Source organism: Choristoneura fumiferana, chromosome 26, assembly GCF_025370935.1.
Source record: "Choristoneura fumiferana chromosome 26, NRCan_CFum_1, whole genome shotgun sequence".
Classification (NCBI taxonomy): Eukaryota; Metazoa; Arthropoda; class Insecta; order Lepidoptera; family Tortricidae; genus Choristoneura; species Choristoneura fumiferana.
In genome coordinates, this window is record NC_133497.1 from 10,724,942 (window position 1) to 10,743,360 (window position 18,419).

Genomic DNA, 18,419 nt, shown 5'->3' on the forward strand with positions numbered 1-18,419 from the left:
GCAAACATCCCGATGCACTGCAGACCGTGGAAGCCCCATCAACACCCTGAAAGCATTGTTGTACTGAACACGTAGGGCGCTGTATTGCCTTTGCGCACACGCGACCCATAGACTGCTCGTATAAAAATTGGTACAAAACGCTCTAAAAAGAGTCAGTTTTACCCCTGGTGAGCAACGAGCAAATCTGCGGGCCATCATGTTCGCTCTAACTGACAACGCCCTCCGTTCTCGCTCTATGTCTGCATTGTCGTTCAAATCCGATGTAACCACATGACCAAGATATTTAAAGCTGTTAACCCTGTTTAATGGCTGCCATATAAACGTATCGGTGGTACAGGCGCAGCGTCTTACCTCGGACCTGAAAGACCATACACTCACTTTTCTTGACATTATAATGCAAGCCATGACTAAGTGCATACTTTTCGCAGATGCCCAGCAGTGTCGTGAGGCACTCAGTAGCACCATGTCGTCCGCATAGCTAATGTTATTTAGACAGACACCATCGACTCGGCAGCCGACATAGGTGCTACTAAGCTCCTCAATCAATGCATTGACATACAGGTTGAAGAGCTTGGGTGAGGTAATTCCCCCTGCCTCACCCCGCACTCCAACCTGTACGGCTCCGAATATGAATTCGACCATCGCACAACGTTCGCCTGGTTAAGATACCAGAACCTAAAGATACGATACAGCTCTGTGGCATATTTATATCAGTCAGCTTTTTCCACAATATGTCATAATTAACCAGGTCGAACGCCTTCGAAAGGTCAGAAAAAAGCATAGACAGCTGTCCGGCGGTCGTGTGTGTACTTGACCGTCTGCTTTGAGTGACAAAATAGCCATTTCAGTCGAAAGCCCTGGCCTAAACCCAAACTGATTCTGATGAATATTCAGATACTTATCAAGTTGTGACCCAAGCAGACTATCAAGCACCTTGGCGACTACAGTCGCCAGCGAGATTGGTCTATAATTGGTTATGTCTCCCGCATCGCCACTCCTGTTTTTGACTATTGGCACCACTACAGTCTTCATCAGCGCGTCCGGCAGATATGAATGACTCATGCACAAATTGTAAAATAATGCCAGAACTCTAGGCAAATGTGGGCCAGCGCACCCGAGATGTTCCACACTAAGGCCGTCATGGCCAGGAGACTTTCCCCGTGACATAGATTTAATAACTTTATCCACATCTTCAGCGGTAAATCTAGCTATAATCTCCTGTCCACACGACTCCTCACAAAATATCAGCTGCGATGGCCCGAGTGGCGACACTACACTAAACTGTTTCTTGAACATACCAGCAATACAGTCATGCTTACTAATTCCATCAATACTTGCCGGTAAGCTGGGCCTGCTGTTTAACTTTTTAGTGGCTTTCCAAAAGCTACGAAAGTCGTGATTTCTATGATGAGACGCTTAATGTCCATTTTTGATTTGCTCACTGTGGTTTTGACACCATTTAAGGCGTGATTTGAAGATATTACGGCTTTTTTGCATGTCATCATAGAGAACACCTGACCCAGGCTTTCCATACCAAGCCCACAATTTAAATTTATCTCTAGCCTCCTTGTGGGCCGCACTCACAAATTTATTCCAACCGGCCACTGGTTTCTTTTTATACGCACATTGTAGAGAGTAACACTCGGTAGCTGCATCACTTAAAATGCTAGTTATATTACTATACAATTTATTTATAAGTATTTTGTGACTAACCTCATTACAACATTTATCAGAACATAAACGAAATTCACAGGGAAAATCAATCTGTTCAAGCCTGTCTTGACAGATCTTATAATACATATTAATTGTTCGGGCTTTCTTTCCCCCCATACAACCTTATTGATTGTCCGCTTGTTATCACATAATAATTCAGGGGTGATAAAATCTAAGTTACATGAAACAATAAGAGGGTAATGGTCGGACACATGACGTCATACTTTATGCTAATGTTTAGTAATTGTTTTTAAGGCAGATTTAGTTGTCAAAATATGGTCTAACCCACGTTTAGACCCATTGGCCTCACTAATAAACTATACGTGTCAGATTTAAGTCCTAACAAATAAATGTCGCACATGTCCACTCCTGCTCTCCACAGAAATCAATCATTTCATTATAAAAGAGTTCTTTTGGGTGCGCATTAAAGTCTCCCAATACGTACGCTGATTGAACATCCTCATTAGCAATAGTAGCACTCACCAGACTTAGGCAATCCGTAAATTCCGCTAAGTTCACGTTATTATCCGTAGGCATATACACACTGAATACAAGTAACGACTTTTGAGATATATTAACTTTTATTGCGCACACACGCGCGTTATTACACTGCACTGTAGATACATTTGGAAATAAAGTCTTATTCCACAGTAGTGCCACTCCACCGTAAGGACGGCCACGCAGCATGCCAGCCGCCGTGTCCATCGCCGACGTCCCCGTACAACCAAACCTTTCGTCAATCTCACTCAAGAAATGAAGTTCATCCGGCCGTAACCAACACTCTTGTAATGCAATTATTGTGAGGATTGACATAATTGACGTATGGTATCCACCGACCGTTTGACGTTCCTACAGTTAAAAGATACAAAGTTAACTGTATGACTGGTAGTGTTACATAATCTTAGATGACTATCTGTTTGCGCCATTTACTTGATCAGCTGCACCGGAACCAGAAAACTTTCTGTTCGCAAAAACTCGGTCTGGAGTTCACAAACCTCCTAAATACTATACCTCGAGGCCATAGATTAGCATCCAGAAAACAGGAAACATTGGTTTCTGATACGAAAAATTTATAGGCATTATGCGTGCCATTCTTAATATTAAGTTTCTCTAAGGTGATATCTACCTGTGTTTTGCTCTTTATGTATTCAATATATCAGACTCCAGGCAGTTTTGTTTACGTTCGAAATAAAAAAGGGTATTCGTGTCTCAGCTGCCGTAAACTTCGTATTGCATTCTGCATCACAGGCCGTCCCTCTTTTACCCGCGTAGCGGTAGTTCGTTCTCTTCCGCTTATACGTTACGCGCTTCCAACCGTCTTTGTTATAATCACGCTTTTGCGGGTAGGCTCCAGTCTCCGGCGCATCGAGTATGTCAACCGTACGCTCAAAGGTCGATTGTTTACAATTCGTATCTCTAACCGTCATCGCATTAGTGGGCACCTTACCTATTTTCGTATCTTCAATACTTTGACCGTTGTTTAGGCTCTTGGTGTCAGAATTAGTGTAAGATGACTTTGGATGTAATGTGGTGTTTAAATGTTCTTGGCTACCAATATTATCCAGGACTTTTGGTGACATTGGCCCCTCACCAGAGTTAGTGTCTTCGTAGTCATCATTACAGTGCGATAGCCCTATCGGGCCACTATCGTGTATCCATGCCCCTCTTTTCATATTCACAGCGCTGAAGGCAGCTTGTGGCAAGGGCGCGTACTTCATATTGTTAATATCCAACCTTAGCTCTTCAAGTTGAGTAATTGTAGCATACGAAGACTTAATCGTTTCAAGTTCTCGTTGCACCTTGGCGAGATCTTTTAATAACTTTGTGCAGTCCAAATGATCCAAAGTTAAGGGCGGTAACTTCTCTAACTTACGTGCAACAAATATGGGAACTTTATCCGATTCAATGGACTTTAACAAGGCCACAATGTCTTCGAGGTCCCGTGCCTCTTTTCCACTTTTTTTGCGTGATATTTTGCGTTGATCAGTTGACACTGAGTCGAATAAAAGACTTTTTGATCTCTTAATTTCTTCACTCGAGAATGAGATGAGCAAAGACGTATTAATGTTGTATCATCTATTAATGACAACTTATTTTGCACATATGACAGCAACTCGTCAATTACAATATTGCAAACGTTACATTTGAGTAAGTTCGACATGTTTAACGATATTAACCGTTAGCGCACACAACCGTTCCCGATCACTGCGCGCGCGACACTCTATCTACCTATCTATTCTGTTTAGATTTTGTTGTGTATGTGATTGTATGTGTTAGTTTTATGTATTCTTGATACTGCTCTAATCTACTGTTAAAAGCACCACCTGCTAAAATCGTATTCCTTATTTCTATCCATGTAAGGTTGCCGGAAGAATCGCTCTGAAGAGATAAGCCGCCTATGCTTACCTTAGAAATCTCTATGTATATACTTGTGTTCTCATGTACTGTTACTGTATTGGTGTGCAATAAAGAGTTATTGTATTGTATTGTATTTTACTTGGACATGTCTCCACGCGGGATGGCGACTCCATAGAGCGCTGTCGTGCAGGGAAGGTGGAGGGAACAGGTCGCGCGGTAGATCACCTATGCGCTGGACTGATCAAGTGAAGGCCGCTGTAGGAAACGGCGTATCTGACTGTGCCAGACAGTCTGCCAACAGAAGGGTATGGCGGGAGATCGTACGGAGAGCTGTGTCCGCCTCTACCACCGACGCGGACGCCTCAATGTGACCACGACCGCTCTGCCAAGAGCGACACGACAAAGAAGAAGAAGAAGAACCTAACCTACTGCATTCTATATGATGACATTAAAAAAAACCTAAAAACAGCACGGTTCTATATATGTTATGGCTAACGTTGGCAAGTGAAATTCGGGCAAGTAAAGGTAAACGGAAAACTCACCTTAGTGTTAAACTTGTAGTTGAGCTGTTCCAACCGTTGCTGCCTCAGCAGCTCTGTCCTCAACGCTATCTCCCGGGCGTGCTCGGCCTGCTCCAGCTGTTGCCAGGCTCGTTCCAGGTCCTGGGGCAGCTGCCCTTCCAGGGGGGCCCAGGCCTCCCCCACCAGACTCTTGTTCATGGTGTTTATGTCGAAGTATAGCGCTTCGATTTCGGAGCGCTCTTTGTATCTAAAAAAGGGGGTTTTATTTACTAAACCAGTGATATACCTACTTATGTGACGTTTGTCAGTCGTTGTACAGATGCAATAGAGTACGGACGCATTTAGATGAAAATATATAATAAAGAGTTGTTGAATACCCCCAAAACATTAAATTGTACGACGGCATCTTTAGGAAAAAGAGGGAACTATCTTTTTTAAACGACTTCAAAAAAAAGGAGGAGGTTATCAATTCGGTTGTATTTTTTGTTTAGTTCGTCTAGGAATGCTTTCAATTAGGTCCCATAAGCAGCAAATTAGGGTCTGATGATCGGATCTTAAGGAAATCGAGGGAACTCTTCAAATATAGGGACACCTATGGTAATTTGGATATATTTAGCAGTAACTCGTGCATTTGCTATTGAAAATCATCATTTGGTGAAGTGGAACTGATGATGAAGACCACAGTTGACCATCGGAGTTACTACTCAATAACAAGTATTTCACGGGTTGAATTTTAATTACTTTGACACAGTTGCTAAGCAATTTATGCTCCTCGTAATGCATATGGTAAAACGGGTGGTGATCCGAAGCACCAGGACTCCTCAATAATGAACGTCTCTGCATCGGAAAAGCAATCTTTCGTAAAAGGTGACGAGCAGTTGATATTAAACTATTGTATCTTATATTATTTACACCAAAAAGCATGAAAAAAATTTTTTAACAAAATTGAACCGACTACAAAAAACCATGAAAATAATTTTCTACCAGTCTGAAGTCGGTCGGTGCCTCAGCACTTATTTTACTTTTTATTTATTTATTTATCACTCACTTGGGGGGCTTCTCCACAGTCCTGTACTGCTTGAAGGCCAGCAGCAGTCTCTGGATGCCGTCCAAAGCGTTGGGCAGGTCGCGTCCGTTCAACTCCTCAATCTTCATCCGGATCCACTCCAGCAGCGCCGTCACCAACCGGCTGTACTCAGCTTTGCGCCCGTCGCAGTCCATCAACTGCCCGATTATCTAGAGAAAACCAAAAATATAGTAAGAAAGAACTAGCTTATATCGTCCTTCGTCCGCGTGGAATTCGCTAATCGCGCGCTGTTCCCTCGGGAACTGTCACTCTCTATGCCAAAAATCACGTCAATCCGTTGCTCCGTTTCAAAGTCAAAGTCAAAGTCAAAATATCTTTATTCAATTTAGGCTATAACAAGCACTTATGAATGTCAAGAAAAATCAACCACCGGTTCGGAAAAACCTCTGATGAGAAGAATCTGGCAAGAAACTCAACGAGGTATTTTTTTTAAACAGATTTACAATATTATTAAATGATATGTATACATCACAAGTATTTAACACAACTTTATTTTTAACACAGTAGGTTCGCTATTTGAAGGGATCGCTAATGCGGATCGGAATTATTTCCAAATATCCCTGTCCATGATATAATCATTAACTTTATAATACGCCTTAGATATTAATGTCTTCTTGACAATAGATCTGAATTTCGACGTTAAAGGCGGACAAACATACAAACACACACTTCCACATTTATAATATTAGTATAAATTTTCGCGTGCGTTAGATCCCGAACACCGTCATCCGGTCATTTAGTACATACAAGGAAATGATTATAGCACAGAGAGAGCAAGCGACGCAGTCAGTGAGTTGCGTGGGGGTGATAGATGGTTTGTGTGATTTGTGTGGCTTACAGTGTGGAGGTGGAGGAACTGCATGAACACGCATATTTTGCATAAGCTTAGCTATCGTAAGGTCGCGGGTGAGCAAGGAAATTATTTTAGTTCATTGATATGAACTCCGCAAAGTAACGCCTGATTCAATAAATTAGACAATAGCAAAGTTTTAAGTGTTAAGGTTCAATTTTAGGCATTGCAATATAGAAGTCTGGCGTGTGATGTCTTTTGTATTTGACGTGGCGGCGAAAAGGTTAAAGTTAAAAGTGTCACTCACATTCGCAATCCTGCGGCCGCTCTTCTGCTCGTTCTTCATTCGCGCGAATGTGTGGTAGTAGCTCGCCACGTACGTCATCACAGACTTCTCATCGGGCCGGTGGATGTCCACGTCTGTCGAACATAATTACATATTGAATTTAACCAACAAGAGTTGAAACATATCCGTCATCAGCTGAAACATGGCGACTGCTGGATACATTAATATATGGGGGTTTTCAGAAAAAAATCTACCCGTTTTACCTTAATTATCCTTAGGGGCTGTTTCACCATCCATTGATTAGCGTAAACCGACGGTTAAATGTGATGCCGTCTCCGTCTATTCGAGCAAAACAAATAGAGACGGCATCACACCTAACCGCCAGTTAACACTAATCAATGGATGGTGAAACAGCCCCTTAATCCATACAAAATTTATTAGTCAGTTTTGTGACGGTCCATACAACATCTTATACTTTTAAACGAGCAATTCTTATATATATAATATATATTATTATAATTATTATATAAATTATCCGGCAGGCAGTTGCAAGCAACTGATAGGTGGGCCAATCAACTTTTTTACCCACACTAATCTGTACGCGACATTTTTCAAACAATTGCAGATTTTTGTAAGTAAACATGTTTTTTCTGTAATTTAATAGATGGTCACAACATGTTGCATTTTGACTCCGCCCCTATCCGAAACTATCCGAATTTTTTACGTCGGATTCGGTTACGGTTACGGATCCGGAACTCCATAACATCCCTGGTTTGTAGTGGTCGACCGAGCGCCGCAATGTAATGCAACTTGCACGATTTTTCTTGCAAGTCTAAACTCGGTCTAACCGACTACGCCTGCCGAGCGTAGGGACGGCAACCCCCCCTCAAGGGGGAGGCATTCAGCAGTGGACGTCTTCCAGGTGATGATGTACGCTAAGCAGATGCTATAGGGTAACATAGAACATACCCTCAGCATCCAGCAGCTTGGGAATGCCCAGGTTAGCGTGGGCGACGTCGAAGGCATGGTTGAGGGTTTCCACGTGGTCTTCCACCGGAAGGTCCGCCCAGCGGAACAGGTCCGGCCTGAAGAGAAGGACATATTAATATACGAAGATCATGGAGCTGGGAAAGGGTGAGCTTGTACTGTCATGTGTAGATATTAATATGGATACACCCTGAAAACAAATACTAAAACAAAGTTGAACTTTCACGAAATGAGCTTATACTTTCTTAACCTCGTAAGGCCCAACGTCCTAAATTTAGGACATAAGTCAAAGCTAATGTCAAACTTCACTAATTGTCATTAACGCCTCGTATGCGGGAACTAAAAAAAAACTGCATTCTAGTTTCATCTGTTTTAATAAGCACTAATTCTGCTAATTTTAATACAAATACATAAAGACAGCCTTGAATCTTAAATTTGACGCGGAGTTGCGTCTAAGTATACAAGAGGTTAAGTTTCAAATTCTAATGAGCGAAATTTGACGTGGGCCTTACGACTTTAAAAGGCCGGCAACGGACCAATGACTCCTTGAGTAGTTGCTACTCATTTGTCACCCTCTCTACTCGTAATAAAAAAAAAACTGTACTCGTTAAAATTAAACTAAAATGACAAATGAAAATGACAATACATTGCAATACGAGTCCACGAGTCCTGACAAAAAATAAGCAATGTCTTTCATTTGACAATGAAAACGATGAAGTAGATGGTCAAAGATTTAGTTTATTCTGTGAGAATTAGAATTATTCACAATTAAAATCTCGAAGATATCTCAATTACTGGGTGACCCACTGAGGACACAAAATTATGCAAGGGTGTTCTTTATTAAAATAAAAATAAAATTGTATTTATTAAAAAATATACAACGCTTGACAAGAATTATTATTCCAACACAGAACTGAAGTCGATACACTATCAAGGTAAACTCAGGTCAAAGTATGTTTTTGTACAAACATCGTGTAAACATAAAACCACTACCTGCCTTTTTACAAGCATCAACATACCTGTGTGCGTGTATGAGGGCGTTGAACCCGAGCCCCGACCGCCAGGAGTCGGAGAAGTTGTGGATGTGGACGCCGTGGTAGCCGCTGGTCTTCCGCTGGCACCACAGCAGGAGGGCATCCTTGGCCGACTTCTTTTCTGAGGACTCATTCTCTTCGTCCTGGTGATAAAAAGGAAGGTTAGTTCAAGTACGTAGGTAGGTTTAGGGGGTGTAGTTAATGTACGACTCGTTCAAATAATGCACGGCCTGATAATCCGTGCTTATGTACACGGATGATCAGGCCGTGCATTATCACCCCGTACCGAACTAGCACGAGTGTAGTTAATGTACGACTTGTTAATTAATGTACGCTCAAATAATGCACGGCCTGCTAATCCATGCCCATTTACATTTGATTTTCGTGTACACCGAATATTAATAAATTTAGTAGAAAATAACAATTTGGTCCTGGTGCTTCGCCGGACGCTGCCGAGGCACGCTCGCTACGCTCGCTCGGCTCGCGCATTGTGGTCACAATTGGACCTAACACAAATCTATGATCATATGAATCGATTGGATTCAGGATATCACGTCGTACATTATTACTACGTACATTACAGCGCGCGCAATACTTTGTAGCTGTCAAACGAGCATGCGGGTAAGTGTTCACCGCTGCCCGTGGACACCTATAGTATTATTACGACTGCAAGTGCGTTGCCAGCCTAAATGGGGCTAAGGGGGGAGGGGAGTTGGGCCTCCGGATCTCCCTCTCACCGTACAAAACACAGTAGCAAAACTACTGTTTCACGCCAGTATTCTGTGGGAGTGTGGTACTAACCCGGTCGAGCCGGCCCATTCGTACTGCAGCCAGCAAGCGGTTACAGTAAGGCTGTACCACATAAGGGACATACGGCATTTGACAAACGAATGGGCAAGTTGGCTAAAAAAACTATTTTCAGAAAATAATGAACGCTTATATACAAAAAAATATGAAGCTATAGGCAGTCAAGTTCTGCGAGAGGTCTCGGGCCCGCACTAAGAACTTTAACAGTTCCATATTTGTCATTATTTGTGTGTGACAAGTAAAATGTTTCTGTTCTTTCTTTTAACTCGTACTTATTATGCAAGATTACGTAAGGTTGTTTGATTCCGAAGTCAGATATTTCCGATGGAAACTCACCACATCAATCTCGATCTCCTGGATCTGGAACCGCAGGATTATGGTCCAGATGAGACCGAGGATGAGACGCGGGTTGCCGTCCACGATGTCCTCCGCTCCGATCGACTCCAGACGCACCTGCGGACAACGGTGAAGCGGAACGATTTAATAGAACTGTTAAAACTTTGATGCCATATAAACCTGAATAAAACAGTGATGTGGAGCGATGTGACAGAACTGTTAAAACTTATGACGTTATATGAACCTCGATAAAACGGTGATGTGGAGCGATGTGATAGAACTTTCCAAATTTTGACACAAGCGCACCAGCTAAAAGTGGTGACGGGAAACGATGAAATACAACTGTATTTTTTTTATTTTCTATTATATGCTTGTGCTTGAATTTTACATCCAATGTATTTTTTCCCCATTTTCCATAATCTATATGAGGAAGAAATATATTTTGGATACTACATTTTTTTCAGAATTGTTGATTGTAATCAAACCTACAACACAACCTACTTTCTATAAGATAACATTTCAAATAATCCTGACACTTTATAAATGTTTCTTTCATTAAATAAGAAGTCAATTGTGAAAAACATAATATGTATATAGTAGTTATTAAATACTTGTAATTACGTAATCGCCGACTTACGCCCGCATTCCGCGAAGCCACACAACAAGGGTTTCCTGCACTGTACACTTTACACACTGTGTATACACAGCTGTGTCTTGTGTATAACCAACGTAGTGACGTCCTAATGGAGCATGGTTGTCGGACGACATTGAAATGTGGGTTTGAAGGTCGCGAGGGATTTTAGGTGTAAGAAAAAAAAAATTAAATAACAATACAACAAGCTGTGGTGGTCTGGTGGTTTGACCTATGGCCTCTCAAGCAGATCTTGGGTTCAAACCCCGGCTCACACCACTGAGTTTTTCGAAATTCATGTGCGAAACTACATTGGAAATTCACCACCAGCTTGCGAAGCAATTCAATGGCGCGTGTGAAGGTCAATCCGCACTGGGCCCGCGTGGGAGCTACAGCCCAAGCCCTCTCATTATGAGAGGAGTCCTGTGCCCTGCACTACGACTTGATGATGATAATGATCAGATTATTAACGTAATGAAAGTAGCCCTTGTCTTTTTGAAATTAAACAATGTCCGCTACCGTAAGATAAGGCATAGTGGAATGTATTACGTAACCCAAGGCCGCCATTTCTTGATAATGCGATACTGTATCTAAAACAGCTGTCTGTGTAACGTATAGCTGTTCTCACTGTTCTCTTTTGTACAAATATGTTAGATCGGTTAATGACGGCGTCATATCACGTAATATTTTTAATAGAAACAGAATAAGGATTGTCTTTTAAAAAATACCAATGCTTTTTATATATTTTTTGTACACAAAAGTCAATTATTAGAAACCAATTTCGATATTTTTCATTATAAACCACTACTTTTCTTAAATTAATTGTTGATAATATTTTGGTTCGTGAAGCCATAGTTTAATCTAGTTCTGTCACACCAATGCTTATTTCCTAAATTTGATCGGTATACGTATAGCACCAGCATTATTTAGTTTTTTATCTGTGGGGAAGTGGTAAAATGTCAAGAATGACACTCGTACTGCCACTCACTGTCAAAGTGTGATTATGTCAGATTGTGGGTCCAAATCGAATTACGTATAATCCATGCGTAAATGTGATGAATTCTGATCTTCACAGAATAAAGTAGGTACATATACAACTTGGACCAGTGCTGGGTATTGTTTGAAAATAAACAAATAAATCCAAACCAACAAAAAGTTGGAAAACGCCCGATGTTACTTCAAAGTTCAATATCTCAAAAACGGCTAAACCGAATTGGATGAAACATATCTAAGAACCTTTGCTAAAAAACCTGATTTCTTATAAAAAAACGCATTCAAATTGGTCCATTGTAACTTCAAACACAATGTACATTGTTATTTGAAATAAATAAATTGAATTGAATTGAATTGAATTGAATTGGTTAAGAGCTACGGTGACACAGACAGATATAGCGGTCAAACTTATAACACCCCTCTTTTTGGGTCGGGGGTAAAAAAAACATCAAAAGGCTGCAGCGGACGAGTTTGAAGAGGATAATCCAGCGTCATAGTTATGTACCTAATGTACCTAACGATTTTACTTGCATGTATAAACTGGACTCAAACAATTGATAATTCTGCATGACATGCTTACCGTCTTGTACAATAGTTATCGCTTATCATACTAATTCAGATTAAACAAGATACAGAAGCGATTTTCATTATCTGTTGATGAATTCAGAACGAATTCTAAGAATTACAATACAATACAATACAAAGACTCTTTATTGTACACCAGACATAGTAAGCGATACAGAAAACAGATACACAGAGAAATAATTACAAGGTGAGCAATAGGCGGCCTTATCGCTTAAGAGCGATCTCTTCCAGGCAACCTTTTTTACATAAAGAAGGAAGGACTAGTTTACAACAGGTGGTGCATCAAAAGTAGATCAGAAAATTTAAACGTAACAGCAATACATCTACGAATACATACATAATTATATCGTACATATGTTATTGTTTTTACAAGCTTTTATTTAGTTTCACCTGTCCCGTTGTCTGTCTGTCTGTCTGTCTGTAATCAAATCTTGCAAGTAATTTTAACAAATTTTAGTAGTTGCACTGAATTGATATTTGGTATACTTATGTAACTTGCGTGACAATCACTAAACAATAATCTAGTAGTGACATCCTGGTAGTCCGGCCAGGATCGTCTCCGCAGGACGGAACTCTTCAACGGTTAATAGCATCGACTTGAAATTTGGTATGCCAATGTAGTTTGGGTGACAATGCAAGTACGGTCAACAAAAAGTACAGTCAGCAAAAAAGCTTGTATTAAAAATGTTTTTTTTATGGTCAGGTTATATTTTAAGTGAGACATTTGTTCTCTCTTCCCCGGTTTAGGGTGAAGCCTAAAAAGTTGCACACCGTTAAAGCTGCGTTAGCAGGTAGTTATAATTTTCATTAACTTTTTCCATTGTGACACGAAAATTATCCACACAAATGTATGATTAATTTTCGTGTCACAATGGAAAAAGTTAATGAAAATTATAACTACCTGCTAACGCAGCTTTAACGGTGTGCAACTTTTTGGTCTTCACCCTTTATTGCTTTAATATTTAAACAATATAGAACGTCGCTTACCTTAGTATGCAGGAAGCTCAAGCTCTTGTTGACGTTTTCAATCTTGTGCACGCGCATGCGGCCCGAGTTGGGGCGCGGCAGGCGCTCGCCGCTGATGATCTCCAGCAGCTTCAGCAGGCGCCGCCCGTCCGCCAGGTCAGAGAACAGGTCCTCCACCTCCATGCGCGCCTGGGGGGGATACTAACGTTATAGCCTCAGATACAGCATTTTGCAGGTGGTAGGACCTTGTGCAAGGTCCGCCCGGATTGCTACCACCATCTTGCTCGCTAATCCTGCCGTGAAGCAGCAGTGCTTGCACTGTTGTGCTTCAGCGTGGAGAGTAAGACAGCCGGTGAAATTACTGGCACTTGAGGTATCCCATCTTAGGCCTCTAGGTTGGCAACGCATCTGCAATACCCCTGGTGTTGCAGATGTTTATGGGCGGTGGTGATCTCTTACCATCAGGAGACCCATTTGCTCGTTTGCCATCCAGTCAAATAAAAAAAAAAAAAAAAGATACTATCATTATAGCCTCAGATACTAACATTGCCTCAGATACTAACATTATAGCCTCAGATACTAACATTATAGCCTCAGATACTAACATTATAGCCTCAGATACTAACATTATAGCCTCAGATACTAACATTATAGCCTCAGATACTAACATTATAGCCTCAGATACTAACATTATAGCCTCAGATACTAACATTATACCCTCAGATACTAACATTATAGCCTCAAATACCTACTAACATTATAGCCTCAGATACTAACATTATAGCCTCAGATACTAACGTTATAGCCTCAGATACTAACATTATACCCTCAGATACTAACATTATACCCTCAGATACTAACATTATACCCTCAGATACTAACATTATACCCTCAGATACTAACATTATACCCTCAGATACTAACATTATACCCTCAGATACTAACATTATAACCTCAGATACTAACATTATAGCCTCAAATACCTACTAACATTATAGCCTCAGATACTAACATTATAACCTCAGATACTAACATTATACCCTCAGATACTAACATTATAGCCTCAAATACCTACTAACATTATAGCCTCAGATACTAACATTATACGACCTCAGATACTAACATTATAGCCTCAGATACTAACATTATAACCTTAGATACTAACATTATAACCTCAGATACTAACATTATACCCTCAGATACCTACTAACATTATAGCCTCAATACTAACATTATAACCTCAGATACTAACATTATACCTCAGATACTAACATTATAGCCTCAAATACCTACTAACATATAGCCTCAGATACTAACATTATAACCTCAGATACTAACATTATAGCCTCAGAACTAACATTATAACCTTAGATACTAACATTATAACCTCAGATACTAACATTATAGCCTCAGATACTAACATTATAGCCTCAGATACTAACATTATAGCCTCAGATACTAACATTATAGCCTCAGATACTAACATTATAGCCTCAGATACTAACATTATACCCTCAGATACTAACATTATACCCTCAGATACTAACATTATACCCTCAGATACTAACATTATAGCCTCAGATACTAACATTATACCCTCAGATACTAACATTATACCCTCAGATACTAACATTATAGCCTCAAATACCTACTAACATTATAGCCTCAGATACTAACATTATAGCCTCAGATACTAACATTATAGCCTCAGATACTAACATTATACCCTCAGATTCCAATACGATCAAACGGGACGTCATAGATTACAAAATAAAACGGTTTCCTTCACAATTAATCTTATTCTGTGTAATCGAATGACGTTGCTCAAACACAAGAGCCGCACAAATAGAAATAAAAATATTTTTTTTGGTAAAAATAGCATTCTAAATAGCATTTAAAATGCAAATTTTTCAATATTTTATTTTCACAAGCTATTATTTAGTTTCACCTGTCCCGTTGTATGTCTGTAGTCAAATCTTTCAAGTTAAATTCGACCAACTTCCAGTATTGACTTGAAATTTGGCATACTTATGCAAAGTGCGTGACAATATAACAATCTAGTAGTGGCATTACTTTTAAATTATTTTCTTTAGGTTATTGATCTATTTTGATTGCTTTGATTGATTTTTAGTTTTATATAAATTAAAAATTATTAAAAATAATATGTAGAAACTTCTTTGTTTGTGGCTGTTTGCGCCTATTGCCTTGGTCTTAGACGAAGAATTTACTTTATGCACTAGACACTAGAGCATAAAAAGTCATTTTGTGTCGCCTAGATCCAGCATAAAAACGAACTTTACGAGCATAACAAGTGAAAATGATTTTTTTACCAAAAACTTATTTTATATGAACATAGTTTGAGACCTTGGGAAAGACGCCGTAGACGAAGTCGCGGGCAAACAGCTGGTTTACTTACAATAAAAAACCTACAATATGATGAATTGATGATCTAATTGTTTAGAGAAAAGGTTGAAGTTCAGCCACGTCTGATATGCATTTATAATTAAATGTTTATAGTATAATATTAATATTTGTAGATATTATTAGAATGATAACTGTTGTATGAGTCAATGGAAGCCAAAGGTGACAAGAATGTATAATATTTAATCAAACGATATAAAGTAAACGTCCGAGACTCCCAGTCCCAGTGGTTGGCATGCCAACGCTTAAGAGACGACACCTTGCTGTCATCTCTATTGTAGACCTGGGGGATAAATAACGTCACGCTGTCAAAGTCACCGTGACTCGAACGAACGAAATAAGAATAAGAATGGTTTATTGGCTGATAAAAATGGATACACATACAGAAACACTGAAATATACACATGCATGCCTATTCCTACCAGCCAAGATGGCCGCCACTCAGCTGTGTGTCGCGAAAAGATCTGAAGATGATTGCGCGACGCTGATTTTCAGTGACGCCAGTTACAGTCACATAGGTGGCTGTCACCAGGGACACATCCCAGTATCAGACTGACTATATTACGAATCACTACTCGTTACAAAACGAGGATTACAGGACGAGATATTCAGTTACAGTTTACTTATATTATAGAAACATTGTACATGCATTTGTGTGTGTGTGAGTGTGTGTGTGTGTGTGTGTGTGTGTGTGTGTGTGTGTGTGTGTGTGTAAAATCACATACGTTCCTACTGTTCCTAGTGCCTAGGGCAGTCTCTGTTACTCAAATCATGACGCTGTGGAGTGTGACCGTAACTCGGCTCTAATCGGGCTCAGTCAGGACAATATAATTTTATATGGTGATATGAGTAACAGGCGTGACATAGTCACGTTGAAATAACAGTGTGACAAAATAGTACATTGTGTCTTAAGGGCGGTAAATAAGGAATTACGAACGAGAGCCTATTAGAAGCCCGAAGTCGAAGACTGAGGGCTTTAACGAGTCGATGTTCGTAATTCTAGTACCGCCCGTGCGACATACAATGTTTTTCATCACATTTGCGAGTAAAATTTTATATTTGTAAAAGAAAAAATATCATTATTCCAAATATTGGCGATACCTTAGGCTGTGCTCTTGGCAGCGCCGCCCCCCCCCCTTCCTCAGCATGCGCCGCAACGTGCGTGTGCATGTAGACCATGTAGTCCTGCAGCAGCGCGCGCAGCGCCATCAGTACGGGCACTGACTCACTTACCGACCACGGGTTTCATGACAAGCACATTAAGGTTAAGGGATTTATTTGGGGGGTTGCAACCAAGGTAGCCTTCATGTTTTGACATTGTTTACGAGCAAGTGTGATGAAAAAGTTCATTACAGGACCAGAAGAACCAGACGCAGGCAGTGACACGAGTAACAGACGTGATGACGATGACTTTTCACTGTGACTTTTTTGGAACGGGATCGTCAGTCAATGTAACGCTTTTCCCCACGTCTACTCTTTTGGTAATGACTGAATGAGATTAAAGATACCAACTACTGGGACAGTGACGGGCACTCATACGTTTACCTTACATATCAGATATATTTGCACGGTTGCGGGTAGGGCTACGTTTTCGCGCTCACCAGTTGGCGCCACTGTAGACAAAGGTCCAATCCTCTTTGCAAAGGTCCTACCTGAAGTATAGTGGTTAGTTTGTTATTACGGGCGTGATAACAAAATTTACATTTAAATCATATTTAATACCTTAAAACCGTACTATAAAAATATCGAGCATTTCAGTGTTGCGTAGTCCCGTTTTGCTCGGAAAAAAGGGAGGACAAAGGTTTCCGAAAGACAAAACTGTCTCAAAACACAGACATTCATTGCCCCGTAACGTATATCTGCCATAATTAATTTCAGGTATTGCAAAATATTCACAAAATTATTCTAATCCATACTTAATATTATAAATTCGAAAGCGTGTGTGTTTGTGTGTATGTTTGTCCGTCTTTCCCGTCGAAACGAAGAGGCGGATCGACGTGATATTTGGCATAGAGATAGTTTATGGACCCGGGAGTGACACAGGCTACTTTTTATCCCGAAAAAATGCACAGTCCCCGAGGGAACAGCGCGCGATAACCGAATTCCACGCGGGCGCAGCCGCGGGCAACAGCTAGTCATAAATAAACCCGCGTAGCTCACCCAAAAACAGTGACATTTGACCACAGGGCGGCCACGCCATACAAAAACGCATTCTTGAATCTACATAGGCACGACGACGTCTGTACACGCGTCAATGTGTGCGTAAGACAACCCTAGTACTATAGGGTATGTAGGTATGGCTTAGATGTGTAAACAAATGTGATCGTTAATCATATATTTTTATTTAAACCTACTTAAAATGTGTCTGTCTATGTATTTACTTAAGCATTATAATTTTAAATTAATTACAATAAATATATGACTACAAACTTGAACGAATTATTCGGTACCTAATTAGTTATTTCATGTATTAATCGCGATACTTTTAGAAAGCATTATTATTTACATTAGGAAATAAAAAAAACTCCTTTTCTTATCTTTGGCTGTTGACAAACACCCATACAATGCACAGTATATCACCATTTCGTTCGCAAAACTATTGCTCCCGAACTTAGTGCCGTGCGACGGTGCGACCGACATACATCGCGTTGCGCGCCCGACTGCTTTCCTGCGGTTTTCCTACAATCTGCGCTTGAGGGGTGGGGTAACTCGAACCGGTGCGGGGCGGAGCGTGGCCATTCTGTACGTCAGTACTATTATATATTCTGTGATTTGACATTTCGGAATCCTCTCGCTACACTAGCGCCTCTAGCGGCGAATTCATACACGCTAGCCCTCATTGTAATCTTCTCAATCAATTATTGAGGATTTTGTAAAGGAACTGTAGCTTACGTTGAGTTGGCA

General features: G+C 40.4%; 1 protein-coding gene and 1 pseudogene across 1 annotated transcript in view; both read right to left on the bottom strand.

The window, feature by feature from the left end:
• Nucleotides 1–18,419, bottom strand: part of LOC141443153 (spectrin beta chain, non-erythrocytic 5-like) — a 181,496-nt gene that overhangs the window by 137,964 nt on the left and 25,113 nt on the right. The window contains 7 exon segments of the mRNA XM_074108361.1: nt 4,614–4,839; nt 5,641–5,828; nt 6,777–6,889; nt 7,725–7,840; nt 8,762–8,919; nt 9,920–10,036; nt 13,116–13,283. Coding sequence (XP_073964462.1) covers nt 4,614–4,839; nt 5,641–5,828; nt 6,777–6,889; nt 7,725–7,840; nt 8,762–8,919; nt 9,920–10,036; nt 13,116–13,283 — 1,086 coding nt within the window.
• On the bottom strand, nt 2,862–3,906 carry LOC141443076 (uncharacterized; annotated as a pseudogene).